The sequence below is a fragment of the Postia placenta genome (assembly GCF_002117355.1).
Source record: "Postia placenta MAD-698-R-SB12 unplaced genomic scaffold POSPLAscaffold_7, whole genome shotgun sequence".
NCBI classification, from domain to species: Eukaryota; Fungi; Basidiomycota; class Agaricomycetes; order Polyporales; family Adustoporiaceae; genus Rhodonia; species Rhodonia placenta.
Genome location: NW_020169838.1, coordinates 1132607 through 1151530, shown reverse-complemented (window position 1 = coordinate 1151530; position 18924 = coordinate 1132607). Strand labels below are relative to the sequence as shown.

The 18924-nt window shown below is 51.7% G+C and overlaps 7 protein-coding genes across 7 annotated transcripts; 4 read left to right on the top strand and 3 right to left on the bottom strand.

Annotated features, from left to right (window-relative positions):
- Position 1: 1 nt before the first annotated feature.
- Positions 2-919, bottom strand: POSPLADRAFT_1142696 (hypothetical protein; the record flags this gene model as incomplete). The annotated part of the gene is made up of 4 exons (XM_024485459.1): positions 2-54; positions 113-373; positions 424-592; positions 650-919. Coding segments are annotated over 4 exons (753 nt in total), but the record flags the coding sequence as incomplete, so codon positions are not given.
- Positions 920-1687: 768 nt separating this feature from the next.
- On the top strand, positions 1688-4901 carry POSPLADRAFT_1066099 (hypothetical protein; the record flags this gene model as incomplete). Its single annotated transcript, XM_024482039.1, has 12 exons — positions 1688-1739; positions 2418-2540; positions 2589-2626; positions 2680-2778; positions 2829-3052; positions 3131-3472; positions 3526-3845; positions 3904-4046; positions 4161-4247; positions 4312-4488; positions 4542-4629; positions 4678-4901. The coding sequence occupies 12 exons, from the start codon at positions 1688-1690 to the stop codon at positions 4899-4901; spliced, it is 1917 nt and encodes a 638-aa protein (XP_024339024.1).
- A 582-nt stretch (positions 4902-5483) lies between these two features.
- On the bottom strand, positions 5484-6970 carry POSPLADRAFT_1046606 (hypothetical protein; the record flags this gene model as incomplete). Its single annotated transcript, XM_024479078.1, has 5 exons — positions 5484-5559; positions 5609-5835; positions 5886-6610; positions 6664-6782; positions 6834-6970. 5 exons carry the CDS (start codon positions 6968-6970, stop codon positions 5484-5486), a joined length of 1284 nt encoding a protein of 427 aa, XP_024339023.1.
- Positions 6971-7407: 437 nt separating this feature from the next.
- On the bottom strand, positions 7408-7768 carry POSPLADRAFT_1142927 (hypothetical protein; the record flags this gene model as incomplete). Its single annotated transcript, XM_024485494.1, has 2 exons — positions 7408-7617; positions 7685-7768. The coding sequence occupies 2 exons, from the start codon at positions 7766-7768 to the stop codon at positions 7408-7410; spliced, it is 294 nt and encodes a 97-aa protein (XP_024339022.1).
- A 1714-nt stretch (positions 7769-9482) lies between these two features.
- Positions 9483-11717, top strand: POSPLADRAFT_1143135 (hypothetical protein; the record flags this gene model as incomplete). Its single annotated transcript, XM_024485518.1, has 9 exons — positions 9483-9614; positions 9662-9745; positions 9812-10301; positions 10356-10495; positions 10548-10682; positions 10744-10856; positions 11173-11320; positions 11433-11591; positions 11685-11717. 9 exons carry the CDS (start codon positions 9483-9485, stop codon positions 11715-11717), a joined length of 1434 nt encoding a protein of 477 aa, XP_024339021.1.
- A 1724-nt stretch (positions 11718-13441) lies between these two features.
- POSPLADRAFT_1142982 (hypothetical protein) lies at positions 13442-14833 on the top strand (the record flags this gene model as incomplete). The annotated part of the gene is made up of 6 exons (XM_024485502.1): positions 13442-13711; positions 13781-13949; positions 14011-14271; positions 14329-14468; positions 14525-14659; positions 14717-14833. The coding sequence occupies 6 exons, from the start codon at positions 13442-13444 to the stop codon at positions 14831-14833; spliced, it is 1092 nt and encodes a 363-aa protein (XP_024339020.1).
- Positions 14834-17005: 2172 nt separating this feature from the next.
- Positions 17006-18431, top strand: POSPLADRAFT_1046605 (hypothetical protein; the record flags this gene model as incomplete). The annotated part of the gene is made up of 8 exons (XM_024479077.1): positions 17006-17218; positions 17271-17426; positions 17484-17565; positions 17641-17749; positions 17804-17823; positions 17888-17955; positions 18013-18053; positions 18113-18431. The coding sequence occupies 8 exons, from the start codon at positions 17006-17008 to the stop codon at positions 18429-18431; spliced, it is 1008 nt and encodes a 335-aa protein (XP_024339019.1).
- Positions 18432-18924: the final 493 nt, after the last annotated feature.

The following is an 18924-nucleotide window of genomic DNA, read 5'->3' as shown; positions in this document are numbered from 1 at the left end:
CGATGTGTGAGACAAGGTAGGCGAACGTCGGCTTCGGGTCTTTCATGCCCATGTCTGGCAGTGAATGCAACATCAAGGAACGCAAGGCCACTAAAAGACTCTTGGGACACACCCTGGAACGTGCTCCAGGGGCTCAGGCGAATGGCGACTTTGTTTACGCCGATCGCTTTCACTACGGACTCAATGATCTCGAACGCGAAGCGGCACCTGTTCTCGACAGAGCCACCGTATTCATCTGTGCGCTTGTTTGACACGTCCTGCAGGAATTGGTCAATGAGATACCCGTTCGCGCCGTGCAGCTCGACGCCGTCGAAGCCCGCACGGATGGCGTTGGTTGCGGCGGCAGTGTACAGTTGAACATATTCATGGATCTCTGCACGGAGGATCGCATCAGTAAGAGTGATGAAGCTGCAGAAGGCTGACCTGGGATGGTCAGCGGCCGGGGTTTCGCCGTCCCATCGGCTATAGGGATGTCGGAGGCAGAGCAGACGTCAAAGCCGTCCTGCTCCAGGACAGACGGGGTGGCAGCCCTGCCTAAGGCCCACAGTTGGCAGAAGATGCGTGAACCCTTGGCGTGAACAGCGTCTGTAACCTAATTCAGCAGGTATACAGCGTTAGCACGAGCGAATGGACGACATAATGGACGTACGCGTTTCCAAGCCACGACTTGTTCATCATTCCAGATACCAGGCACGTTATCGTATCCTCCTGCCTTTGCGGCAATGACGGTGGCCTCTGTGACCAGGAGCGTACCAGGCACAGACCCGCGCTGCGCGTAATATTCCACCGCTAGATCACCGTGAACGTGCGCCTTGTTTGCACGGAATCGCGCGAGGGGGGCTAGCACCACTCGGTGGGACAAGGTGAATGTCCCAACTTTGGTGGGCTGGAAAAGCTTTGGCAAGAGGGCGGCGGGCATAGCGTAGAGTGTCGCTGGTTCACAAGTCTCAGGTCTCGGACTTTACGGTGAATGACAGTATGATCGGCGGATCGCCATGGCTGCATGCTGCATATATATACTCCCGAGTTTTTTCTTACCAATGTACTCGCTGGCGCCGCTGAGTAAGGAACAATTTCAATGCAACGCCGGACGGAGAGATCAGTTCTACCATACATGGATTAGTCATTGTCTTGATGCGCTCTGCCAGCGCAAGGACCGATCAACCGCATCCTAATAGGTACGGGTGTGAGAATGTCTCCGTATGTCGGCATCCTGGGCTCTCAACTTGTCACGGAGATGATGCAATACGATGAGCTGGAGAGAAGCACACAGCGCGCGAATTTTGGGGTACATATTGATGAGGCAAGCGATATTGTAGTTAGATCCGGGTGACATGAGTTTGCGAAGGGTTGAAGGAAGGATCGACGAAGTACTATCAGATACGGGGTTTTGCAAAACCCATCAATTTTGCAGAACTGCGTGATCTCCACCGCACACCATGAAAATTATAATTTTAATCATTTTATATGCTAGTAGGCACTTAGTATACGCCATGTGCAAGACCGATTGAGAAGAAATGAAGGTGAAGTGAAATGACGGCCTGCAGACTGTTCTTGAGGTGTTCTGCAAACATGTGATGAGCGAGATCCAGAGACAATCATTGTATTTCTTGACGATCAGACATTTGATCCGTTATATTACAGCTTTGAATGTTCTGGTACACCAGCCCGATTCACCCAGCAAGACATGGCTGGTGGGCGATGGTTGTTCTGGTTGAGCAAGCGTGACACTCGCCACTGTCAGCGTGATACGTTCACACTCCGCGCTCGATCATGGCACGATGCGGCAGCGCACTTTGCAGTCCTGCAACATCTGCCGAGCGGAGTTCAAATCTGCCGCTGTGACCCAGGCGTGATAGAATTTGCAGAACTACTGCAATGCAAGGCTTCGAATGTGGCATCTCGCTACCACTGGGTGTCCTTCGTGTATGGACCCCAGCTTCATTTTGGGTACTCTTCCATGTATTTACAACAATGCCTGAGTAAAATAACAACGATCCTTGTGGTGGTCCAAGCAGAGCGAAGGGAACAATGCGTGAGTTTGCAAAACCCCGTATCTGATAGTAGATCAATGAATGCGAGCAGTTACGAGCGACGCGCCTGTGATCGAAACGCGTGACAAACGCGTCTAGTCACGCGTCGCGTTTTCATCTGCACCACGTTCGTGCTTGCATACCATGCCACCTCGGAAATCGGCAAGGCAAAGTCAGGCGAAACAACCATCCTCATCCCAGATCAGGCCTCTCCGTCTAGACTCACCAGATCTTACCGGCCCACCCGCCACCAAAAAGCGCAAGACCCTGACATCGGTATGTCCTCCGATTCGCACATACACTTCAGCACAACTCTCCATGCTAAGTGTTCGGAATTTCTGAACGATATTGATGAACTCAGTCTGCAGATTGTTAGACCTCCAGTTTTTGACTTCTCAGGGGGTCAACCAGAGCGCCAAACACCGGATGCTGGGAATTCGAGGAGCAAGGGAAAGGCCAAAGCGACAGAGACAGGGACTGGTCTTGAAAGTTCAGGACAATACTCAGGTATGCCTCCAACTGCTGACACTGTCCGATATGCTTAACAACTTTCAGATTCCTTGTGGGTTGATCGCTGTGAGCCTGTCACCCAGGTACGAAATGTCCACATGCGGAATCTCTTCGAATCCTAATGCACTCTATGTAGGATGACCTGGCTGTTCACAAGCGAAAAGTATCGGACGTTCGTCAGTGGCTCCTCGAATCATTCAGCGGAGGACCCTCAGGCAGGTTGAAGCAGTATAGGGTACGTTGCCTATCCACTGAGATTGTTACACGCATATAAACTTCATCCAGCGGATACTAGCTTTGACTGGGCCCGCAGGCACTGCAAAGACCGCCACATTGCGAGTTCTGTCGCGTGAGTTGAACTTTGAGATCATGGAGTGGCGCAACAGCACGGACGAGCAATGGAGCCGAGACACTGCCTTCAAGGACGATGGAGCAGACGTGGGGCACATGGAGTATGAAAGCCTCGTGGACAAGTTCAGGAGCTTCCTCGCTCGCGCGGGGACCTGCCAGTCCGTTTTCTCTTCAGGACAGGTGCTCAGGAGTCACCCTCTTGCATCACAGGCTACACGCTCTTCGCAGTCGTCTAGACCTCTCGCGCAGAGCTCAAGTCAGCCTTATGCATCTAGCCAAGCTTCTACCGTGCAATCTAGCGTAACACCAGACGGAAAACGGCATGTGATTCTTTTGGAAGATCTCCCTAATATTCTACATCTTGGCACGCAAGCATCATTCCATAGCGCGATCGAGGAATTCGTATCGTTGCCCGCCACGAGTGTGGCGCCGCTTGTAATCATCGTAAGTGATGCAGGCTTGCGTGGAGAGGATGTAGAGAATGACGGGGGCAGCTGGCGAAGAGGGAAGGAAGCGGTTGACGTGCGCAGCGTACTACCGCCCTCGCTGATCAACTCGCCCTATGTCACGCAAGTCCGGTACATTTGGTCTTAGTTCTGACTGTAGGCACGATATTTACTCGCTATCACAGCTTTAACCCAATCGCCCCCTCTCTCATGCGCCCTGCCCTCCAGACCCTGCTCGACAAGCATTTTCACTCTGTACCAGATAATTTGCCGCCAAAAGAGGTCATCGACGTCATCGTCGAGTCGTCGAACGGGGATATCCGTAGCGCTATTATGGCACTTCAGTTTGCATGTCTTACAAAGGCAGGCGCGCAGGCGGGTGGTGCGACCGTGAAGGGAGGCAAGCAAAATATCTCTCAGGCACGTGTGATGTTGGGGGCCATCACGAGGCGCGAGCAGAGCCTGGCGCTATTTCACCTACTCGGAAAGCTCTTGTACAACAAACGTAAGGCGCATATATTCAGTGTTCACCTCTCATACCTGATGAGAGAGATGGCGGACAGGAAAGGGAGACCCGCCAAACGCGTCAGCTTCTGCAAAGGACAAACAGCAAGACAAAGAGCTAGATGCCACCCTGAAGGAACCACCGACGTTGCCGCTGCATCTCAGGGTGCACGAACGTCGGGCATCCAGAGTCGACATCGAGGTGAGCACTCGCTCTATCACAGGTCCTGATTCCTCGGTTCAGAATTATGGAATTCAGACGTTGTATGCGGACTCGCCAGTCGATGCGTCTCTGCTGTCACTGTATATTCACCAGAACTACACTCAATATTGTACCACGCTGGACGAATGCGACTCAGAGGCTGACTGGCTGAGCTGGATCGACTCCAGCGGAGGTGAAACTGTACGTAGCACAAGCGTACCCCAGCGTGCGCTCTCACGAATGGTCATGCACGTCTAACATCCAGTGGCATCAAGCGAATCCGCACTGCTTCCATCTGCTTGCACTAAGTACGCTGCACTCGCTCCCCTCGCCAGTCGTGCGGCGGTGCCAAACACCGTACAAGCCCGCGTTCTTTGAGGCGCTGAAGCGGGAGCGCGAGGCAGAAGATGGACTGAGGGATGTGCAACTGTGGCTACAATATGTGCGCTCCTCCGTCTACAGCGGTAGTCTCACGTTGATCCTCACTCTTCGCAGCAACACAGCGAATCTGGTGTTGGCGACTGGAGTCGACAGCGCATCGCATTGGAGCTCGGTGGGATCCTGAAGGCGTGGGATAGTCGAGGTATGTGTTTATAGTGAATTTCCCTACCAATCTCATTGTATAATGCAGGCGTAGCATCATCACTTGCACCCAAGACGCATAAGCTGTTCTCGCGAATGGACTTTGGCGAAAACACAAGGCACGACGTACAGCTAACAGACGAAAGCGAGGGGCACCAAGAGCTTACTCTTGACAATGAGGACGAGATTGACACCCGACATACTAGCGAGGCAGATCATGATTTAGCGGGAAGAGGTGGTTGGTTGGAGGACGACGACATTGAGGACTTCTGATATGTATTACACCACGTGAGTTCATCGTCTGCTGCTCAATCTCATTCACGCTGTATTGTATCTCTTCATCTCCGCTGTCGACAGAATGTTCCATTTCTCTCGTCATATTCACTTGAGATTTACGCCTGGCTAAGATGTAGTTTTAATCATGGGATAATTTGAGAGCGTCCGCCATTGAAACAACAGGTCGAAATCACCAGCACTCTAGTGACCTTATCCTTTTCATGTCTTTATTTTAGAGCCCCACATTGCACGAATTTAGCATCCGTGTAAGTGCGGTGGTAAGCGCCAATCCTGTCTCACAGGCGCAGATGGATGCGGTGGAAGACATGCATGCATCTTGTGGAATGTTATCCAGTGAAGCGCGCGGTTCGGCTGGAATCATCGACTTGAGTAAATCAGCACCCAACAGTGTGTATATTCAGCGGTACAGCGCGCACTAGGTGCGCTCTGTTATTCAGGAACAATTATATACTGAGGCCTTCGCGATGACAAGTCTTGCCTTGTCGACATCGCGGGCTTGAAAAAACCATACATTTCAACGCATCTCAAATTCCCAAGGTCTTGGGGACACTTCAAGCCCTAAAAAGGTTGCATTCCACACTCAGGGTAGGCGTAGAAATTACCCTCCTTTTCACTTGCATTGTTGATAGAATGCCTGCAATAGAATTGAACACATTGATGGGCATAGAATATACCGCACGTACATTTGTTGCATATGCGCCTGAATTCCGTAGAGGCTGAACCTCGAACGATCGTCACCACGAGGCGTACACAGAGAACAGCACCATGGGTAGTCGTGCTTACTCCAGAGCACTTCTTGACCGCCCCTCTGCGCCTCTGAGAGCTCAGCCTCCGTGGCAATGCGCCCTTTATATTCGACAGATTCGTCATGCCGGGACTTTGACGTCCAGCACTGCCATTCCTTCTCCACCTGTCAACACGGTCAGTTCACACGCTAGCGAATTGAGTGAAGGTGCATACCGCAGTGCGCAAAGTGATGACGCGGTTCTTATCATTGTACCTTGGATACGAGATATAGACATTTAAGTTCTTTAACTCTTGTCTAGTCGTTCGGTCTGGATCTTGGCCACATAGCTTTATGATCGTGCGGATCCGCTCGTGAAAGCGTTGGCCCGGGCCAATAAGAAGCTGACTATTCCAAGGCTGGCCATTAACGCCCACCGTCCACGCCGCGATTTCGTAGATCATGTACTGATTGTAAGGATGCCTGAACAAAACAGGCGCCAAATAGCGCAGACAGTTGTGTGCGAGGACCTCCGGATAAGGCAATAGCTTGGTGCATACAGAACAGACGAAGTGAGTGGCGGCCAAACTCAAGACATCTGCACCTTCTGCGCACTTGGTCCACCGTGACGCGAGTCTCGTTAGCTCTTCGCAGGCCCTCGTTTGCCAGTGGTCCACAAGGCTGGGTAGCAATGCACGGACCTTCTCTTCGCTCTGAGATCCTAGTGCGGCATCATTCGATGAATGAACGATTTCTCGTATCTCAGGCATCGTGATGATGTCGCACATGTGGGGCTTGTACTCAGTCTCGACTGTTCTTGGGGAATTGGAGTATTTGTTGAGTATGACGGTGCACAGCGCATCTAGTCGTTTTCGTAGAACCTCTGTGTGTTTCGTCCGGTATCGCTCGTCTCGGATGTCCTCCAGGATTGCCACAACGCCACCGCCAATATTCTGCCAAACTGGAGTTCATGGTGCTCAGTACGGCGCATATACTAACGACGATGAGACATACTACGATCAGTGAGCTTCTGTGCTGCGCGCAAGGGTTCGTGTCGAGTCAATGGCTTGTATTTTGGCGCAAGAAGGTCGAGTTCATCTCCCCAACCTAGCTGACGCAGTTTATCGAGCGCACTGGAGGCATGTCAGAGCCGTCAGTTGACCTTGCATGAGCTGGTCACGTACGACTGAAATCTGTCTCTTTTGAGCCGCTTCAATTCCTCAGCCCTTGACGCAGCTTTTGCCTTTTCCCATTGACGGCATAGGTTTGCATGCTGAGAATAGCTCAGCGGATGGTAGTAGAAGGGTGTGAACTCATACATCTTTTATTTCTGCCACCTGCGCTTTTAGCGTGTCACTGAAATCAAGTTGTGCATCGGAATTTCCCTCGAGTGACCTCCAGCGATTGCACAGTTGATAGAAGTCAGCAGCCACGCACCAACCGTCACAGTGCTGCAGTGTCCGCCAAGTAAGTCACGCGGATGTAGGATCGCGTTCATATACCCACGTTCAAGAGCAGATGGTAATCATTTGATCTTGTGAGAGACGGGGGAGGCTGACCCAGGAAGCGCCATAGGTTCAGCCTGAGGTCATATTCCGAGTAAATACAATACGAAAGTATGTGCGAGAATAGAGTGCTGACGCTTGTTCCTTGCAAGGAGTGCAATAACGGGTAGAAAGCTCCCATAATGTCTCCTTGCTCGTATGCTTCATGCACCGCTAGAAGATGTGCATAGGTATCAGCAAGCTGCTGGATCATTCAAGAAAGGCATACAAAGCAATAGCTTGTAAACGCAAGGTTGGCATATGCAGGCTCGCTCAAGTGAGTGGGACAGTCGGGAAGCCCCTCAACATTTCTGCGCGAGGCCCTCCAGAGAAAAGCTGATGACCGACTCATGAGAAATGTTCTGAAGGTCCTGCTTGTTCTAGCGAGCCTTAACAAGTCGCGAGGCTGGAGATGGGCGAGGACCTGTGCGAAAAGAGGTCACTAAGACTCTGTTCGTACAGCTGTATTGCAGATTAAATCGAGATCACACCTCTTGTATGATATCCAACGGCATGTTTGGCAGGTCTGCGAGAAAGCCATGGCGCCGCCGAGGTCCTCGCCTTGATATCGTCATCTTTTCGCCATTTGAGGCCTTGTTATCCTGCTTGCATTTCTTCCTTGGCGCCATTTCCACAGAGATTTATGGAGTGTCCGAGAAGCGTAGACAGTGGATTGAACGAGGACAAGAGAGTGAAGAAAGGTTGTCCCCACACCTTATTGGCCGCGTCCGTCCATTATGCCACGTGATCGTGTTGGGCGGTATTGACCGATTACAGCGCTTTCCGAAAACCTTGCTCGATGCTATCCTGAGCGAGAGACCTTCGTCTCGGCGTTATATCAATCCCCTGTTTTCCTCCTTCCGATCATATACGTATGGTCTGACATGTCTCACATAAGCCAACGAAAACTCGTCGAAGCTGCTTCACGCTACGCTCATCAGGTACTGGTCCAGGTTCTGTCCCTGAAGGAAGAATCGCCATTATACGAACAATAGCGCGGTGACGAGGTGAAAATGCTTGTACTACTTTAGCAGGCGCAACTCAAGCGCGCCGCACGGTGTAATCAAATAGTTGGGGCTCCGCCGCTTCCTCGAACTCATATCTATTAAAGCACCGCTTCAGACTCTAACCGATCTCACGGTAAGGCGACGCGTTGGATGCCAGACTAAATATGGCGCAACCCAAGGTTTTCAGAAAGCGCTGTAAGAATGCATCTCACTTGGCTAGTGTCGCTTAGCCTGCCTCAACGCTTACTGCTAATGTATTTAAATAAGCTCTATAAGGAATGCGAAGGAACAGTTGTATTTAACTGATGGCCCACTCATCGGATGAAGAAGGGCTGTTAGTCCCCGAGCTACAGTGCGTCTATGCTTTCACTGCTTGATCTTATTCACACTGCATTGCATATTTTTTCCGGTGATCTATCCTCGTTGTGACCACTGTTCAAGTGTTCCAATAGGCTGAAACATGCATGGACTCAACTATTGTGAGTGTGGTCGTGATGTTACACACGTTCATGACCAAGACGTGCTAGGACACAACTCGAGATTGCGGGTGACATCCTCCAATTATCATCAAAACGGGCGCTCTATTGTAGCCTGCCTAAAAATACGTGGATTGCTCTGCCTGAATTAGCGCCAGCCAAGTAAATCGCGTTCTAACTGTGCACCAAACCTGTGAGCGCAATGTCTAGTCCGTAGCGTCTGAGCCGTTACCTGACAGCTGCGGTCTCCGTAGGGCACGGCACAGCAATGGAAAAGTCGAAGTCTGCTCGCATGGCCGACAGTTGTCAAGTCATTACAACTCCCCCCTCTCTGTAGCTTATTGGAGTTTAGATCCAGTTGTGCGTGAACTGCTTCCTGTGAATTAGTATCGTTGTTTATGATGGCATCAATACCTCTTGGACAGGTGTTCTCCGGCGCGAATCAAAGTGCGCGATGACTGAGCAATCGCCAGCGGCTCAGATTCTGTTGACGAAAAAACTCTGCAGAAACGGCGCAACAACGCCAGCCGCCTATTCCTTTCCCACTGCGAACTGGTCAATCACCACGGCTGTCAATTCGCACTAGCGGGTTCGTTGTGTAGTGAAAATTTGCGATCAACTTGGGCGGCGTGCAAGCAGCCGTAGCCGCCAATTGCCGTGCAGAACTAATGTCTCTTGACAGTACTGCGATCTTACAGTGCGCAGAAGACTCCTGCGTATAAATACTCGCGGTGAGGACCATGAATTTTCATCACCGCTCAACACCAAATCCGTTGCACTATACCAGCAACTATCAAGTCTCCAATATGTCAACCACTGTCGTCCCTAAACTCTTCCAGCCTACCAAGGTCGGGAAAACCGTGCTCGCGCATCGTGTCGTGATGTCGCCGATGACGCGCTGCCGCGCGAACGCCGCACACGTCCATGGGGACCTCGCGGTTGAGTACTATGCGCCACGGTGCCCGGGACACTTCTGATCACCGAGGGCACAATCATTGCCGGGAAGGCCGGGGGTATCCCGTTCGTCCCTGGCATATGGAACGACGAGCAGGTCGCTGCCTGGAAGCGCGTAAGTGCTCTACGCAAGAGCGCTCATTTGTTCCGAATGCTGAATGGTGTTTGTGGCTTCCATCAGGTGACTGACGCGGTGCATGCTAAAGGCTCGCGCATATTCTGCCAGCTATGGGCTATCGGAAGAGCCGCGGTGCCCCAAGTCCTCGCTGCAGGGGGCTACGAGCTTGTGTCTGCCTCTGACATACCCGCCAAGCCGGACTCCAAGGTACCCCGCGCTTTGACCATCCCCGGTAGGGTCTTTCTCACTTTAGGCGTCACGATCACCCAACTGACGAGTACGGAGAATACGGAGATCAAAGAGTATATCCAGCTATACACGGATGGTGCTCTCAACGCCGTGCGCGCGGGCTTTGATGGTGTCGAGCTGCACGGCGCAAGCGGGTACCTCATTGACCAGTTCACCCAGGATGTGAGCAACAAGCGCACGGACGAGTACGGAGGCTCGATAGAGAACCGCTGCCGCTTTGCTCTCGAGATCATCGAGTCTGTATCGAAGGCAATAGGCGCTGACAAAGTGGGCATCAAGTTTGGTCCTTGGGTTACCCTCCAGGGTATGTAACTGTTTTTGACGTCGTGATACGTTCCCAATTTTAATATGACAACAGGAATGCGCATGGCGGACCCCAAGCCTACTTTCGCCTACCTCGTCTCCCGCATCAAGGAGTTGTATCCCAAATTTGCGTACATCCATGTCATGGAACCGCGTGTCGATGGCAACGTCGATCGCGAGGTGCAGGCGGGCGAGGTGAGCCGTGGAATGCCGACCTCCTGATCCGCCATTAATGCCAGTCTTCCAGTCCAACGATTTCCTCCGTGAGATATGGCTCCCGCGTACCTACATCGGCGTGGGTGGATACACGCGGGACGACGCGCTTGGACAGTGTGAGAAGACCGGCGAATTGATCGCATTCGCGCGTTCCTTCATCTCGAACGTCAGTACTACTTATGCCTTGTACACCGTATATCTGGGGCTGAACGATTTGCATCACACAGCCCGACCTGCCTCTTCGTCTTGCCAAGAACCTGCCGCTCACCAAGGGTAAGCGCGAGGACTACACACCGCCATTCGATGGTAAGGGATACATAGACTTCCCCTTTGCGGAAGAGTGAGCGGGCCCATCATTGTCGGAAGCGCAGAGAACTGCCGCTACCGTTGTGTTTCAATTAGAAGGTGTTTCGATTAGAAAGATGAATATTTATACATTATGCAATGTCAGACATGTGCAACGGGTGTTACTACTTTAAAGATGACTTGTGTATGTGGTCTCCTTCTAGGAACGAGAACCACAGGCGACCGAGACGCGATCGGTTTCCCGTGCTCGTTATCGTCACGACTCCTATGGTTGGATTGAAGGAGGAAAGGACTCTCAATCTGACACATGGCAGTCATACCACTCTATTCATGTGACCGTGTATAAATAGCAGGTACATTCAAAATTTCCACTTGAGTCTCCTGGAAAACAAGCGACATTCAAGCGGCCCAAAGCAGCAAGCAGAGTCTGAGCTACCTCCTCGGACAGCGACAAATAAGCGACTGCTCGTCGCAAGCGCTCGCAGATTCTGGCTTACGGTATGTCACGCTTGCATGACTCGCCAGCCTGATTGGCTGGCCAGCCCTTCACGAGTCGAGAACGTGATCAGACCACGGCTGTATCACGCTTAGTCATCCGTGACTCTTTCAGCGACTTTCAGCGACCTCAGCCCCATTTGGGCGCTCAAAAGCAGCGAAAAGTCGCTTCTTGTCCAGCGAGATTCCAGCGGTAGTTTTGACTGCACCTATCCCACCATTCGTGCCTCTGCCACAAGAGAAAGATGGGGTCTGGGCCTTCATGCAGGCGCTGGTATGTCAATTCCTGGAAGTCGCAATCCCTCTCCGCTTCATGAGCCACAAACATATCGACTTGCATTGTAATGGGAACTGTGGAAATCCACAGCTGCCTGAGAAAGAGATAGGACGTCAGCCCTAGGCCCATCTTTAGAGAAGGCGCCACCAAGCATTGCTCATGGCGTGCTCAGATAGTCCTGAGTCGACGGCTTTTGGCCGGATTCGATGAAGATCCCTGCTGATAGAGAATGTCTTCACCCCCGATATCCGAAGAATAGTCAGTACCGTACAGTCGGTGTTGTCCTCAAGGACCGAGGCCGGGCGCATCATGCACTCGCAAGGTGCTGATACAATTGCATATAAAGAATCTCTGGATCGGGTATGAGCTGTATTTGGCTCGGACTGTTTGCGATCCATCCACCAGAAAGACCGCTGAATCATCAGATAAAGCTATTCTCCGAACACATGTACCTTCTCACGAGCTTCATTTTGTCAGGAACGATCCTAGAGAACGGGATCAGCCCGCCGCTTTCAGCTTATTCGCGGATAATGGAATTCTCGCTATGCAAAATTCAAGTCATATCCTGCCTGTATATGGCGAGCGACTGGATGGCTAATGGTACCAATGTGCCATAGCTGCGCTCCAATCCCACCACAGGTCGACGGCAGTTGGTAAGCACCCTCATTTATTGTCGTAGGTTTTGCCGAACCACTCGAACAACAATGCAGGTGTTGGACGTTGCTGTGTGCCTCGAATGTCTTCACTCTGTTAACATAGTACATGGCGGTATGAAAGGGGTATGCACAGTCTTCCTTATGTGGACTGTCTGACTCATGTGCGCATCTGCATGTTAAATTTTGATCAACGAGTCGTGAAACAATCGTCTTCACAAGTGTCGTGTGCGGCCTGGACACGGTAAACCAAATTATTTATGGCTTCGATGACGCTTGTCCCCAATAGTGCTGTGGTTAAACCTTCGTCTGCGCTCTTATTAAGGTCACATGGGTGGTACAGATTCCATGTAGGATTTGGTATAGGTTATCCCAAGTGGCATTACAGCTTCATGACATACTTCCATTAGGTGAGCACAATTGAAAATCACGCACATATATGGCTATAGCACGCGAGGGCACAACTCAAGAGTGAGATGTCACTTCACCCCAATCAATTGGCGCGATCCAAGAAACTCGCATTCGCAAATCGCTATCAAGACTTTTCATGCGCAACACCTAGCCAGATGTCTCGTTCGTAGCATGCTAGCGATTGTTCCGACAGCGCCGCAATTGTGGAGTCGAGTCTGCTCGCGTGGACGATACCCGCCCAAGTATGACCTCGTAACGGGAGGCGCTCTCTCTGGCTCAGTATGCGAACAAAGTCGAGGTTCTGAGGCGCTATTTCTGCCGTTTCCGAAAGACTCGTTCTGGTATGTTGTACGCTTCCCTTTGTCGGATCTAACTGCCTGATGGCATCAATCCTATCTTGACAGCGGTACAATGCGATGACTGAGCGACTACCTGCGGCTCAGATCACGCTGACGAAGCAGTGCTGAACAGGCGCCCCTGTACCATCCTAGTTTGAGCTGTCTCGCAGTGCGTCTTTGTCAATCAACATGACTGTCAATCATGTTACCATTACTGTCCTGCTTGTAATGTATACAAGAGTAACACAGCCTACGTACAGGTAACTGCTATCACCGTCTACCCGAGGACCCGCTTACACCTCTCCTCTGCCTAGATGAACGATCAACCAAAGTTTAAAGCCACTCTTTCGCATAAATACTCGCTGTGAGGACCGTGAAAATGCACCCCCACTCACTCAACACCAAATTTTGTTGCACTACTACCAGCAACTACTGAGTTTCTGACATGTCGCCCACCGCCGTCCCAAAGCTCTTCCAGCCTACCAAGGTCGGGAAAACCGTGCTCACCCATCGCGTCGTGATGTCGCCGATGACGCGCTGTCGCGTGAACGCCGCATACGTCCTTGCAGACCTTGCCGTCGAGTACTACGCGCAGCGCGCCACGGTGCCCGGGACGCTCTTGATCACCGAGGCCACAGTCATTTCTGGGAAGGCCGGGGGGTACCCGTCCGTCTCTGGCATATGGAACGACGAGCAGGTCGCTGCCTGGAAGCGCGTAAGTGCTCTACGCAAGAGCGCTCATTCGTTGACCGAATGCTGAATGGCGTCTTGTGGCTTCCATCAGGTGACTGACGCGGTGCATTCTAAAGGCTCGCGCATCTTCAGCCAGCTATGGGCTACCGGAAGAACTGCAAATCCCGACATGCTTGCTACAGAGGGCTACGAGCTGGTTTCCGCTTCCGACATACCCATGGATCCGGACTCCAAGGCGCCCCGCCCTTTGACCATCCCCGGTAGATTTTCCTCACGTCCTCTGCGTCACGATAACCCAACTGACGGGTATGGGGAACGCAGAGATCAAGGAGTATATTCAGCTATACACGGATGGTGCCCTCAACGCCATGCACGCGGGCTTTGACGGCATCGAGCTGCACGGTGCAGGCGGGTTCCTCATCGATCAGTTCACCCAGGATGTGAGCAACAAGCGCACGGACGAGTACGGAGGCTCGATAGAGAATCGCTGCCGCTTTGCGCTCGAGATCATCGAGTCTGTATCGAAGGCAATAGGCGTTGACAAGGTAGGTATCAAACTCAGCCCTTGGGTCAGCCTCCATGGTGAGTGGTGATCCTGGATGTCGCAGCACTCCGGAGTCATAACATGTCAATACATAGGGATGCGCATGACTGATCCCAAACCCACCTTCGCGTATCTCGTGAGTCGTATAAAGGAGTTGTACCCCGAGCTAGGGTATATCCATGTCATGGAGCCGCGCGTCGACGGCCCTGTTGATCGCGTAGTGCAGCCGGGCGAGGTGAGGCTTCAACACGTTGGTGGCCCATCGATGTAATATTGACTCCAATCTTCTAGTCAAACGACTTTCTCCGTGAGATTTGGCTACCGCGCACCTACATCACGGTTGGCGGGTACACCCGTGAGGACGCATTCGAACAGTGCGAGAAGACGGGCGAGCTCATCGCATTCGCGCGTTCCTTCATTGCCAATGTCGGTGTTACTATCCCGCGCACCATTTGCTTGGGGCTAACAGGATTCATCGCATAGCCCGACCTCCCCCTGCGTTTTTCCAAGGACCTGCCGCTCACGAAGGGTAAACGCGAGGACTATGAACCGCCCTTCGACGGGAAGGGGTACATAGATTACCCCTTTGCGGAAGAGTGAACGGACTTCATGCATAGGTTATTTAGCTCCTCGATTCATTAAGGAGGATGGATGTACTGTATATCGCCTACGGTTAGGCTTATATGTTCAATAAATGTGGTAAATGGGTATTATCTCTTGAAAAACGCATCAGTTGTGCGTCCACGATCGTCTACACCGCAGTTTCTGCGTGTGCCGGGCGACCGCTTTGGCGTCGCGCGAGGTACTGAACTCACTGACCTTTCGTGACGATATATTTTATTCAGTAATCATCAAACGAGGTACATCCTTCCCTTTTCACTGATCAGGAGAACGGTTTGAGTATATTGTGGCCCGGGCCCAGCCAATGACACAACGCGAGATGTCACACCATGTGACACGGTGACGCCTCTTTGTTCAGACTCGGTGGTGTCCAGGTGTACTGGCACTTACCTCGAGCTACACAACGCCACATCGTACCGAATACTGGCCAGCTTTGCCCCGCAGCATCATTCGTACAAGCTGCACTTAGAATCCTGGGATAGATACTCTACGAGTCATGTGCATAGCTGTCCCTTGCAGCATAGTCTGTGAGTCCATGTCTCGTGTTGTACTGTTTGACGGTGGACTCGAAGTATTTGAATGTGGTCGTAGCTGTGTTGTCACCACGTTCTTCCTATTTTAGAACACCTTCATATGTTCCGCGTGAATGTGCCATATAAACCGTGACGAACCCATCGATGTCTGACACCTCAGTTACCTTCTCGAACTGGACCTTCAGCTCAAGCACGCCTCACACACTTGCAACATCTGCTTCCGATACACCTTATGTCGCACTCACACTGAACGTAATCAAGGAAAAATGGTCATAAGGCAGTTTCGAAGATGAGTACACTGTATGCTTCCATTGGACCCATGCGCCGGTATGTTCCCGTCTGTGGTACTTTCATGCCTGGAGCATATTTTCTAGGTAAGGATTTAGTCTGCATCAAAAGGGGCTCAGATATATTGCACTTACCCTTACGTACGGTACATGTATGTCAGCAGCGGCGCCGCAGGCCGAATCGAAAATCAGATCAAGCACAGTGAATGAAGACAATGCTACGTGCGCTTGCATATTGCAGAGAAGCAAGAAGACTCGGTTATGCATCCCGTCTCTCGCGAGACCTGATTTATACTGGGCCGCATGCCATTGTAACGGATGTCCTCATGACGACCTTGTTGACAAGTGCAGAGGCGTCACCGGCTGTTCATTGTCCATCCTGTCCAAAAGCTAACCAGGAACGAGAGCGACATAATTAGCATGGGATTGGTATACTGCTGCGGCTGGGATGATTTCCATGCGGGGTAGTTTGCGGGGGAATGTGGAAGAGGAAGCCCCCGGATGGATCTTCCGCGTGAGTCATTTTAACTCTCGGCTACCCCCTCATCCTGATACCCTGATCTGGAGCGTCAACAGAATATATACTATGCAACCTTACACAGTTTGTTCACCCCGACAATGTCATGCGTGAAATGCATGTTATAGGTGGCCTTCCTGAGATGTTGTCGTGTTCTTCAATCTCTCTCGACGGTGCCGTTGCCGTGTGACTGATCTCCCCATCATGATAGGCTACTCCCTGTGGCTGTATTACACGATTCACAACTACGGTTGTGCTTGAAGGTTCTACAACACCTTTCTAAACCCCGGTGGCGGCCGCCTGTCTGCGATCCTCCCGGACGTACCTTTGCGACGATGGGAAACTAATGAGAGCGGAAGGCTTCCGTAGCACCCTTTCCGGCTATACTTCGGCTAGTTGACTCAAAGGTGTCTCAGGATTGCATAAGAAAGTACCCCATGAATAGTCGTACGGCGCAGACACTTCTGCTCCACTCTGGAAGCGCTCGCCCTATTACCGCTACGAGAGCTGGGTACATCTAGATTAGCTCTCGACCGGCGCTGTGTGCCCCAGTATACCCGAAAAGTATTTCTCCACGCTATTTTCACATGTACGTGATTGACCCCGTGGAATGCTAGAAAGCATAATTGCTTAGACGTTATGGGTTGAATGGCATGCAAGTCCGCATGGTCTGCACAGCAACCCACGCGTGCTGCGTGCAGAGATTTTCGCTCGTGTGAGTCTGACCACACAACTATGTATATGAAGAGAGAGCTATTACTCAGTGATCGCCGGACTCTTCAGCTTGTTTACCGAGGCTCAAAGGGGACTCGCTATGGCCGTCGTATCGCTGTTATCCGCAAATGTGGCGACATTGTGCATAGAGAGTCTTCTCTACGGGGTCTTTCTAGTCCTGTCAGTAGCGTCAATGTACATGCTGGTGCAGCGAAGTAGAGCTTCTACGAACGTGCCATGGCATGCCAAATCGACGTTGTTCATCACCCCGATGTCGGTGGCGGCTGTACTTCTTTTCATGACCAACACTGCCGTACGTGTTTTTCACCGCTGGAGAGTGCGAGACGTTAATGTGTACATGGTAGCATTGGATCATTGGTGTCTACCGGGCATTCCGTGCATTCATTTATTTTGAAGGCGGCCAACAGCCTTTCGCATATTTCAATGACATGCGACAACCAACTGAGGTCTCACAAACTGCATTGCTCATGGTATCCCTTATAATAGGCGACTCGGTACTAGTAAGTATAGCAATGCCCTTGAGACGCGTCAGTCACATTACTGTATTGTTCGTTCAGGTATACCGCTTGTGGATAATTTGGGCATTCAACAACAGATCAATTGTAATATTCCCAGCTTGTACACTGTTGGGACTTACCAGTAAGTTTCTGAGCGTATTCTTGACGTCTAAATAGTCACACACGCTGTCGCTACCAATCACTTTGTGATGTCTAGCTTGCGCGATTGGGGTCATCTATCAGCTAGCACGACCAAATGCAAAGAATGATATATTCGATTCAGCAACCGGACGTTGGATCACCTCAAATTGCGTGTTCACTCTGTGGTGAGTCTTTTTTCCGGGCGCATGAAATACGTATTGAACAGTACTTCGATCTAGCACAAATGTCTACAGCACCGGTACGTTCTTCCGCTGCTGTATTAACGACCGGAGGAGCCGACCCTGGAATATGACAACGTACAGCGTTCATTGGCTGGCGAATATTGCGCACAAATAGGGAGGCTCAGCGGATCGGGGGATCGAATCTCATGGTTCGGCGCCGTGTACCCAGAGACTACCGCAGCCCTTGCTGACGAGCGTTTCGGTAGGGGATCCTCGGCATTCTGGTGGAGAGCGCTGCCCTCTATACGTGAGCCGTCTGACTCGTGTTCTCTGCGCGACTTAGTTCGCCGCTGATGTCTTCTGCAGAGCGTGGACCATTTTCTTCTTCGTGACGTACCACGTCCAGTCCAACCTGCAATACACCTGCAGCGACACATACTGTGCAATAGCTGGCATCACTTTCATGCTCATTAACGTCCGCGTAGGCATGGGTTCCGCGACTCGAACCACGCAACCGGGCTCAGCGATCGCGGTCGAGGCGGGGAGAGAGGGGGGGGGACAGGCTTTCCGCATGGAACACCTGTCGGTGAACATCACCCGCGTCGTCCAGCGCGACGACGGGAACGAGCTGCCGATGAAGTTCGCCTCCCGCAGTAGTGTCGAGCTTGACTTCGAGCTGCCATAGTGCGCGAGGCCGCATGAATATTACACGCTGGGGATTATCCACCTGTGGATTGTGTCAACGGGAACTGAGTACTGAGCTCCGACGACTGCGGGATGCATTGCCTTTCTCTACCATCGGTCAGCACGCGCCGCAAGCCTCTTAGTCCATGAGAAACACAGCAAACACCGGCCAAGGCTAAACGAACACTTTTGACGACGTACATAAATTGCCAAGGTATCGGCGCTCAAGCGCTCAGCTCAGCACCGGTTCTTACCCTGCTCCCGAGTTTTTGCGGATGCATCCAAGTCCTTCGGCCCCAAGGGACGATGTCAACTAGGAGGATGATATTAGATCCTAGCCATGTTGCTATATGTATGTACCAACATAATACTAAACAGTTCAGATGACATGGAAAGGTCTATTCGTGGTTGGGGCACAGGAGTAAAGAGAAGATTGGAGAGCGCGTAACCAGATTGTTTCGGTCCGTTCAGCAGCGGGAAACTATGCGAAACAT